The 10,317-nt window shown below is 39.7% G+C and overlaps 1 protein-coding gene across 1 annotated transcript; it reads right to left on the reverse strand.

Moving 5' to 3' along the window:
* Window positions 1-3,198: 3,198 nt before the first annotated feature.
* Ctla4 (cytotoxic T-lymphocyte associated protein 4) lies at window positions 3,199-9,328 on the reverse strand. Its single transcript, XM_070030261.1, has 4 exons — window positions 9,147-9,328; window positions 6,319-6,666; window positions 5,757-5,866; window positions 3,199-4,807 (listed from the first exon to the last, which is right to left on the reverse strand). The coding sequence occupies exons 1-4, from the start codon at window positions 9,253-9,255 to the stop codon at window positions 4,703-4,705; spliced, it is 672 nt and encodes a 223-aa protein (XP_069886362.1). The 5' UTR covers window positions 9,256-9,328; the 3' UTR covers window positions 3,199-4,702.
* Between the last annotated feature and the right edge of the window lie 989 nt (window positions 9,329-10,317).

The following is a 10,317-nucleotide window of genomic DNA, read 5'->3' on the forward strand; positions in this document are numbered from 1 at the left end:
TCTTTGACAGAGTACATGCAGAACACCATAGACTTTTCACAAAAGATGTAACAGCAGACTTCTTAGTCTATATGCCACAGTGGGTTGACTTCTAAGAAAATGCTTAGAGAGAGAGAATTGTCTCTTCTGCAAGACACATTAGCCCCAGTGATGAATTGTATTGACCTCAGAAGTGCCAGGAGGGGAAACAGATCGTGTTAGAATTGATAAGCAGTCACAGATTCACATTGTGCTTACCTGGAAACTTCCAGTGAGTGGCCTCCAGCACACTTTTTATTCTCATCTTACGAGAAGTATAAGCATTCCTAGTGATAGGCTTATCAGAATGGAATGACTTTTGTTGTGTGTTTTAGGGTTTTGTAAAGTTTTGGGGGGTAGTGGAGGGGGGGGGGGTGGAGGGAGGGGGCGGGGCTGGACCTGCTTAGCTTTCTTGGCTTAAGAAAATAGAGAGGAAAGAAAGAATTTTTTTCCTGTCTTCCCAACAATCAAGTGTCATATATTCCTGACTGAACAGAATAAAGTTGACTTGAGATGCAAAAAAGTAGATGTGCAATAAAACAAGGCCTCTAAGGAGACATAGTCATAGCTCTAAACCAGATGCAACATATAAGTGAGACCATAGGGAAAATTGTTCAGAGAAGGTTATTATCTCTTTTGCATTGAGAGCTCTTGAAATGATCATTCAAGTTTATGTATTCTTAGATTTATTCATTAGGTTGGCACCATTTAACAACACAATAGCATCAACATTTGCAAGTTCTGTTCCAGCTAAGTTAAACTGAATGTATACTGCAGTAGATATGAAAGAAGGTTCAGCCTACGTATGAAAAGACTGTCCGTTTTAGCAACAACTCACAGTTCAAACACACCAAAAGAGAGAAATAGTAAAATGATAATTTCCCCCAAACAAACTAATTTGAAAAACTATTAAAAGTATTCTGAGATAAAAGTAGAATGTGACAGGATAGCCAGCAGAAGCTCACATTCCAGAACTTCAAAGGCTTGAGGACCGAAGATGATGCACCTACACAGAGTTTTACGAATCAGGTGGGAAAGAGAATATACTAAGATCAAAGACAGGCTCTGCACAAAAAGCAGTGACCTTCCCACAGTCCCAGCTAACCTAACTACATTACTCTTCATTTGTTTGAGTAGCTACTAGATACATATATGATTATTCTATCTTGTTGAAGTTCCCAATCAGACTAGGCAGAAAAGGCATGTACAATCAAAGCTAGTAGAGATGAGACTAAGGATAGCTTGGGAGAGAGGGGGGGAGATCTATGCTAACTTATAGTGTCAGCAAATCTGACAGAAGCAAAATAAGTTAGTCTCAATGGATGAGAGAATGAGGGATTCAACATTTGTACGTCAGAAATCAGTAGAAATATCATGATAAAAAGAAGACAGATGAGCAGGAGGCATGTGTTGTAGGTATATAGGAGAAGAAAATGGATCCTGGAGCCCCCAGTAGCTCTGCCCTGCTGCTCTTCCACTTGCATTTTTGACTGGATAAGCGGTTCCAGTGCCCAGGCTCTCCAGGCATGGCAGATCAAGTTCTAGATTTATGGCATATCTGATTTTCCTCAAGAACCTATTCCCAGAGATAAATATGGTAAACAATATACTTCTCTGATTATTGCAGACAAAGAAAATAACCTGACCCCCCCCCCAAAATGAAGATTGGGGGAATAAAAAGACTCATTTAACACTGACTCTTCCATTTTCTTTCTCCCCTTTCATTGAACTAACTGGTCATAACCTTCTTTTCCTAATTCTTCTGCCATAGAGGGAAACACTTCGAGCTAAGGTGTATTTTATTTTTACAAGATTGAACCTGAGTAAACAAGAAATCCCTAATTCAATGAATAGCCAACAGCAGAATTTGGGTTAATAGGGGAGGAAAAGTTAAGCTTTTAGTCAATTGCCTGCAAAGATCTTATTTAAGATCTTTTTCTGTCATTTAGATCTGCCATCCATGATGGAAAAGAGGGATCTCTCTAAAGGCATTATGAGTAGTAGAAAATGGTATCATATTATTGGTTGAGGCTTCTGATTAGTACATTTTTCCATGGCTACCAATAAGGGTCAAGAGATTGAGAAGTCTGGTCTTCTACACTATAGTAATTCATATTAATTTCTATGTTCCTGTTTTGAAAGATGTATTCATTTTTATTTTAAAAATCTCTTTTGGAATGTTTTTGGGTTGTGTCTTGTTTACTAAAACTTGCTGGGGATGAAAATAAGCAAGACTGAGCAAGGGAGAGACAGAGACAAAGTTGCCCAAGTGACTTCTTAAAACTTAAATAGCATAAGAAACAATAAAATGCTTCTTAGAAGTGTAAAATCCTTGACCCATCACCCAAAGATGCTGAATCAGTATATCTGAGGCTAAGCACTTAATTCAGTGTTTTTAATAAGTGATCCATTATATTCAGTTACAGGTGGTCCTGACCAAACTGAGCAACTTATATATCATTTCATTGGACAATAACAGGATAGGGAGCGCAAGAGCCCTTCAATGGAAACCAATCAGGCTAAGGCTACATATTAGTTAACCATATTAGTTGCCGTGCCAACTCCAGTGTTGTTAACTATGCTTCTTGCAGCCATTTTGATTTGCCTTTATGGTAAGTGGAGTCTTTCCATCTGACAACACAGAACAGCAGGTATGTTTCCCTCATATTTGCAAAGTCGCCTATTTGTAAGCCACAGGGAAAAAGCTCCACTTACCATAAAGGCAAATCAAAATGGCTGCAAGAAGCATAGTTAACAACACTGGAGTTGGCACGGCAACTGCATTCAGTGTGACTAGAGCTGAGAAAACTGAAGGTAAGACATAGGCAGTGAAGAACCTGAGACAAGGAGTATGCTATGTAAGTTTCAAAGGATTTCTATGTGTCTGTGTTTTTATGTGTGTGTGCACGTGTGCATGTGCATGTGCATGCATTTACATGTGTATTAACCTATATTACATTCCAAATAGAAGAAATCAAAAGAAAATAGGATGGACCCCTTTCAAGAATGACTGGTGTATAATTGACTCATGAAGCATTTTTCTTTTTGCCCTTTTGTGTTTTTCCAATATGTTTTCAGTATTTTTAGTATGGGCAACTCTATGAAATACTAAATGTATCTCTTGAAATTAACCTCCAACACAACACTCAAATCCAAAGATGATAAAGATGACTCTAGAAAACACCCACTAAAGACTTTTATTTAATTAAAAATACAAATTGTTGCATTTTCATGGAAAATATTGAGATAAAAAATACCAGCAGTATTAGTTTTCAGAACCTTCATGTACTCCATTCTACCATGCACTGCTTTCTTAGTACCTGTGGCATGAATTTGGCCCATGAAACTGGAGCCTCCTAAAAGATTGTGCCTATAGCTCTCCTAGAGTGAGCCATTTTCTTGACAACAGTATGCTATCAAGTTAACACAGACACCACTTCTTTGCAAATCACTTCTTTTTTGGCTTCTTTGCAAATCATTTAAAGGAGTCAGTATAAAATCTCAAGGCTGATGTCAGTATGCTACAACCTCATCCAGTTCACAAGCCAATTAGCAAGTGACCTTATATTCTATCTGATATATTAGTGTCCTGAACTCCCTGAAAATATTTCCCCAGAACTCCTGGTGGGAAGACACTGTCATATAGTGTTTATATTCAAATAACCAGCAAATATACAAAAGCACATGTGACCCATCCCAATGCATAATATTATTTAAAAATACATTTCAGGCTAGGTTTAATGACCCATGCCTATAATCCCAGCTTCTCAGGAGATAGAGGTAGGAGGATTATGGTTAGAGGGCTGGGGAAAAAACTAAAAGTAAAGGGGCTATGGGTTGGAGGGATATATGGCTCAATCCTCAGTTTCATCAAAACATAATAATTGTAAATTTTTTGTCAGTTGTGGGGCCTGAATTCTGGGCCTGGATGCTGTCTCTCAGCTCTTCAGCTCAAGGCTAGTGCTCTACCACTTGAGCCATAGCTCCACTTCTGGCTTTTCTGCTTATGTGATACTGAGGAATCAAACCCAGAGCCTCATGCATGCAAGGCAAGCACTCTACCACTGAGCCACCTTCCCAGCCCCAATAATAATAATATTAATAATACATATTGGTACAATATAAGCTTTGGAATTCACTGGCCAAAATAGCCAGGTAACTATTTTTTAAATCTTCATGCAAGTATACATTTGCTAAAAATGTAAAATTACATCTAAATACATTTAAAAGTAAATTAGCATAAAGGTGTAAAATTAGTCAAAGTAAAAAAGAAGAGATTAAGTGAAAACTTAAAAGCAATAAACATCTCACACCTAAATACAAGGTGCACACAATACAGTCCTTTCTCTCTCTCTCCCTTTCTTCTTTTTGAACTGTTTCATTTCCTAATTTACTTCCTTGACCCCCCCCCCACCACATCATAATGCTTCATCCTCCTCCTGTTCACAAATGATGCTTTTACTGAAACTGGATCTGCTGTGACAGCAATGTCCTGGCTCTGCTTTCCTGGTCCTTCAATTTGTAGTATGTTTTATTTGAGTCCTGGATCCAGCTTTATATTAAAGAGAGACAAGTTCCCTCCCAAAATATATAAGCAAATAAAATAGATGCAGGTAGCATGAAAGTTAGAATTGCCTCAACTCCTGGAAATTTCAACATGATCTTTGTTCTTCACAATGGTCTCTCAGTTGATGGGAATAAAATAAGGCTGAAATTGCTTCTCACAGTCTGGCTCTGTTGGGGGCATTTTCACATAGACTCCTGTTGTAAGAGGGCTTCTTTTCTTTAGCTGCCAAACACAGAAAGAAACAGTCATTGTTATTAAAGAATACAGAAGCACTTCTAGCCATAATAAGACTCAGTAAATATTAGGTCTCTATCCTGATGAAAATGAATGTTCACAACATACAGAATTATAAAAGTTCAACTAATTTTTCATTCAGCTATTTAAAAATGGTTTTAGAGGGGCTGGGAAGTTGGCTCAGTGATAGAGTGCTTGCCTTGCATGCATGAGGCCCTGGGTTCAATTCCCCAGCTCCATATAAGCAGAAAAAGCCAGAAGTGGAGCTGTGGCTCAAGTGGTAGAGTGCTAGTCTTGAGCTGAGGAGCTGAGGGACAGCACCAAGGCCCAGAGTTCAGGCCCATGACTGACAAAAAAAATGGTTTTAGACAAATAATTTTGTAGTTTGGATGTATAATGGAAATTTAGTAAATAAAATCTGGGATTTTCATTTACTTGGATGTAAAGGAGACCAAGATAGCTCAATTACATAGACGAGAGAATAGTAGCAGCATTACATGAGCAGCCTACAGGAGGGCCCCAAGAGATGGTTTTCAGATGAATTACAGGGACATGTAGGAGAATAAAACTACATCCAGGTGGTCATGGCTAGCAGCATTTTACCCAACCTAATCTTGTGTTTCAAGGTTATTAACTAAGTACCATTGCCATGAAGGAAAAGGGCAAAACAGCTGCCCTTGTTATTCGGTTACTCAAAATGAAACCTTGCTCAGAAGCACAGGCATTCAGTGTTCTACACGTTCACGTACAGTATCAGTCATCCTGAAACCTCAAAGGCCAGCGCTTAGGGTTCCAGTGTGTTTTTCACCGTTGCCTTTCCTCCTCTTCATTTATTGCTTCATCTCAAGAAATTTCATCTTCGCACCATCATCTGGTCAGTAGACACTACTAAAGGTTTCCCCCATCAAACATGGTACATTGTCAGTACCTCACTCACCATTTTGCTCAAAGAAACAGCTGTGATTAGGAAGCTATAAAAAAACAACCCGGAACTAACTGCTGCCAGTATCCAAAGGAGGAAATCAGAATCTGGGCATGGCTCTGGATCTGTGACAGAGAACAAAGCAGAACCTCCCTGAGACAGATTCAAACTCAAGACTGTTTGCCTCATCAGTGAACAAAATAAATAAACAACAACAAAAAAACAAGTTAGAATTTTGAAGACCTTGCTATCTAGACCTAAACTGTGTTAAGAACCACAGTGAAGTCTGGCTATTTGAGATGACCTCCGCAAGGTATCTTATTGCAGGCACAAGACCAAATGTCATGAACACCGGAGCAGGTGCCTCACTGGTGACAGAAAACACTTTCCCTGGGCTCATTTTATTTCACAGACAGAATTCTGCATAACTCACCACCCATCATAAGCAAGGCTAACAGGATGTAGAGAATTCTTAAGGAATATCTCCCAGATCGCCTGAAGTTAAGAAATAACAGTTTCCATGCAAAGAAAACTGCACCCCCAACAGATGTCAACATACTGAAATGACTTTGCTCACCAATGACATAAATCCGGGTTCCATTGCCCATGCCCGCGCAGTATGGTGGTGGGTACATGAGCTCCACCTTGCAGATGTAGAGTCCCATGTCTGCGGCCCTCAAACCTTGGATAGTAAGGTTCACTTTATTTCCACTGGAGGTCCCCGAGCAGGTGGGGTCATCGAGGAAGGCCAACTCGTTCTCCACTGTGTACGTTGTGGCGCAGACCTCAATCATCTGGCTGCTGGTCTGCCTCAGCACTGTAACCCGGACCTCAGAAGCATTGTGGAGAGATGAGTACTCACACACAAAGCTGGCGACACCCTGGATGCTAGCCAGCACCACATCAGGCTGGACCACGTGGATGGCTGACATGGAAAAGCCAAAGGCAACTCAGTGAACTCGTGTTCATTCATGACAGGCCCCAGGCACCAACTCTGGCTGGGGAATGTCTCTCTTTGATCAGCCCACAGCTCCTGGGCCTTAGCTCTGCTTCAACAAATACCTCATCATCCCTCAGCCCCTTCCCTCTCCACCCACTCCGGCATAGCCTCTGCTCCTCAGATGTAGCTGTGTGCCCGCTACTCTCCATAAGTATGTTTCTTTGTGAGGGAATAGTTCCTTAAACACGGTGGGTTATGACAGGAGGAGCACTGATGTGACCAACCGAAGGTCAGGTTTTGTCATGAAATAAGTCACTGAGGAAGTCACGACTCTCCATTTCTGTCACAGATAGAAAGATGGGGCTAGATGACATGCTCTCACAGTACCTACCAAGCCTGGTATTTTAAGGTTAAAGTGGAACTCTACTACTTGGGAACTATAATAAGTCGTAGGCACAGTTCTGGAGATTGAAGTACACCATTTGCTTAATTTCTCAAAGGATATGGAACTGTACCTCTATCACCCAAGAGCAACAGAGCCATGGCTCCCAATGTCCGGCATCCCTTCCCTGACAGATGGTTGTCGAGTTAGCATGTGCTGCTAATGAAGAAGCCACAGAGCCAAGGGCACCCGGTCGTTTCCTCTCTGGGTTGAGGTAACCCTGCTGTTAACTTCTACAGGCTTCCCCTGACAAGGCCACCACCTCTTCCGTCTTCCCTCTCTCCCCTCAAACACTCTTATTTTCTTTGTTTTTTTTTCTGTCCCTTCTAGCTTTTACAAAATAAGGGAAGTTATCTTTCCATTTAAAAAGGTTTGCATTATGTAAAAAATAGTGGCTTCATAGTCAGGCATGATGGCCCCATACCTGTAATCCCAGCACTCAGGAGGCAGAGGCTGGAGGATTATAAATGTAAGGCCAGCTTGGGCTACCTATTGAAACCTTGTCTCAAGAAAAAAAAATGGTCCACATAAGCAAAAAGGAAAAAAAAGCCGGAAGTGGCACTCTGGTTCAGGTGGTAGAGCCCTAGCCTTGAGCTGAAGAGCTGAGAGACAGCACCCAGGCCCAGAGTTCAGCCCCACAAAAAAAAAAAGACAAACCACAAAAGAAAAAAAAATGGTAGCTTTCTGTTACATTATCTTTTGATAACTAACCAGCTATTGTCTTGTCAGTATTACAAATAACCACCCCCCAAATTTAGATTGAATACCATCATTCATGTGTTACCTGTGGCAATTTAATTCAATGTTTATGCAAGTTCTGCCTATTAAAAGTTTTGTGGGGTAATTAGATCTGATACTTCTTTTCACTTCTGGCTTATAAACTTCTACATACAATATTTACATCATTACCAGATAAGCAGTTAGCAATTTGATTGTAATAAATATAAACATAAGAAAGACCAATTCCCTGCCCCTTCGTAGATGATATCCCACTTATCACTCAATCAATCCACTAAATTATCACACTCAAATATTCAATATCCACCATGGGAAGATCCTAGTTACAGGTGGAGAAAACTTTCCTAAAAAGGAAATTGGCATATTACTAAGGATATTAACATTTACCTATTCAAATGCAAAGCAAAAAAAATGAGAAAGTACATATGAATAAGAAACTACATATGAATCTATTATCTCCAGTGCATATTAAATAATCAAAGCTCTTTTGCATTCCCACTTTGTACAAACCACAGTCTTTCTTAACTAATGTTTAAAGAAAGAAGGGGAAGAGTCAATGGGAGTGTTCATTTTTAATCAGCATAACAAACCTGGTGTTTATCTGAAAATTAAGAGTCTACATCTGAAATTCATAATTAAGTCTGGTAGAAATCAAACACCTTATGCCAAACAGACTAAAACCTGCCCTCCCTCACTCCTTTTTTCCTTCCTTCCTTTCTTCTTTCCTTCCTTCCTTCCTTCCCTCCTTTCTTTCTTCCTTCCTTCTTCCTTCCCTTCTTCTTTCCTTTCTCCTATTGTAATTCCAAATAACTAGCTATCTCATTTATAGACTAGATTAAGAAGACTTCAGAACCTCTAATGGAGTAAGGAAAGTGCTTTTTCCATGTTATGCTTACTTTTCAGGTTTTTTTTTTAAAGAGGAAATCTTGGGCTTCATCTGGCAGTAGTCAGAACTATGGATGTCTCTTCCCTCTTAATTATTTATAGCATCTTCTAACACTATAGAGGTGTCTGAAATTGCCCAGATCTGCAGAACCAAATCACATATGCTCATAAGTCTCTACTGAAGTGTAGCACTTTGCTATGTGCTGTATCTTTATTTACTGGCTGCTGTCCATTGCCCCATGCTTGTCTTGGACTTCATATCCAGCTAAACAAGAAGACTGAAGGTTCACCTTTCACTTCTGGCTTTGCTATAAATCACTGCCCTTAAGTGATGAAAGAAATGAAACCCAGGTAGGTGAAACAACTCCTCCACTCTCATGTTCCAGAAGTTTCTACTCACCTTTAGAGAGAACAGGGATGAAGAGAAGAGAAAACAGGGCAGTGCAGAGCCAGTTCCTGAACACCAAATTCAGCCAAGCCCTGTGCCTCTGAACTCCAAGACAAGCCATGGCTTTATGGGAGATGGGCTCAGGTCTTCAGGAAGCAGAATGAAACCCTTCAGGATCCTGAAGCTGCGAAATGTGTTTGAACCCACACAGATTCAAGGACTTTATATAGACACCTTTGATCAGACAGGTACACACAACACGTGCAAACACAGAAGGCACCTGAATAGACAGTCTTTCTGTTTTGATTTTACGAGAAAGGAAGACGTGGGTTTAGCTGTTACGTCGAAAAGGCAACCTCAAACATTCAAAGTAAAACTGCTCAAAACAAGACAATACATTGATGGAAAAATCTACTCAACTTGAAATGGAAGCCTTACATTCATGTTAAGGAGCTGGATAGTTAAATGGAGACTAGACCTGGAGAATAGAATTTCCTGGAGTGCAGGGGTCCTCTGCAGGTCCCAATTTTATCTAATCATCTGATCATCTTTTACTGCCTAATTCATTCCATCGACATCCCCACAAATGCTAAGCTGCAAGCTCATGGAGTCTTGAGCAAATTGCAGATTTTGTCAGTCACCACCATTTGTAAGAATTCTATGTGAATATCTTCCATTAGGTGATAGATTTTTTTCAAATAGAATATTTTATGCAAAACACCTAAAATTAAAAATAAATGTGTCTAGAGTTTTTAAATTTAGCAAAGATGTTAGACAGAACAAAAGTGTTTGTGAACACTATTACTTGAATCATAAGTACTGTTATTTTAAATGTTTAACTATTTAGAATCTTTAATATTTAGGATATTTAAAAATTATAATATACATACCTTATTGTGGGTGACCTCAACACTGTAATCTTATCTTGGATAGAATATCCACACCAAAAAAAACAATTTCATGATCCAGGTGCATGCTCAAGCAGGAAGGAGACACTATTTAAAAAAAAAAAATAACAGCAGGACGAGAGGTGTGCTTGAGTGGTAAAGTACCTGCCTACCAAGGAGGAGATTCTTAAGAACAAACCCCAGTACCACCAAAAAAAAATCTCAGAACTAAAGAACACCACTGACAAACCAGACTTAACAGACAGCTATAGAGTATTACATCCAATAACAATGGC

The sequence above is a fragment of the Dipodomys merriami genome, unplaced genomic scaffold, assembly GCF_024711535.1.
Source record: "Dipodomys merriami isolate MVZ:Mamm:240054 unplaced genomic scaffold, mDipMer1.0.p SCAF_1, whole genome shotgun sequence".
Classification (NCBI taxonomy): Eukaryota; Metazoa; Chordata; class Mammalia; order Rodentia; family Heteromyidae; genus Dipodomys; species Dipodomys merriami.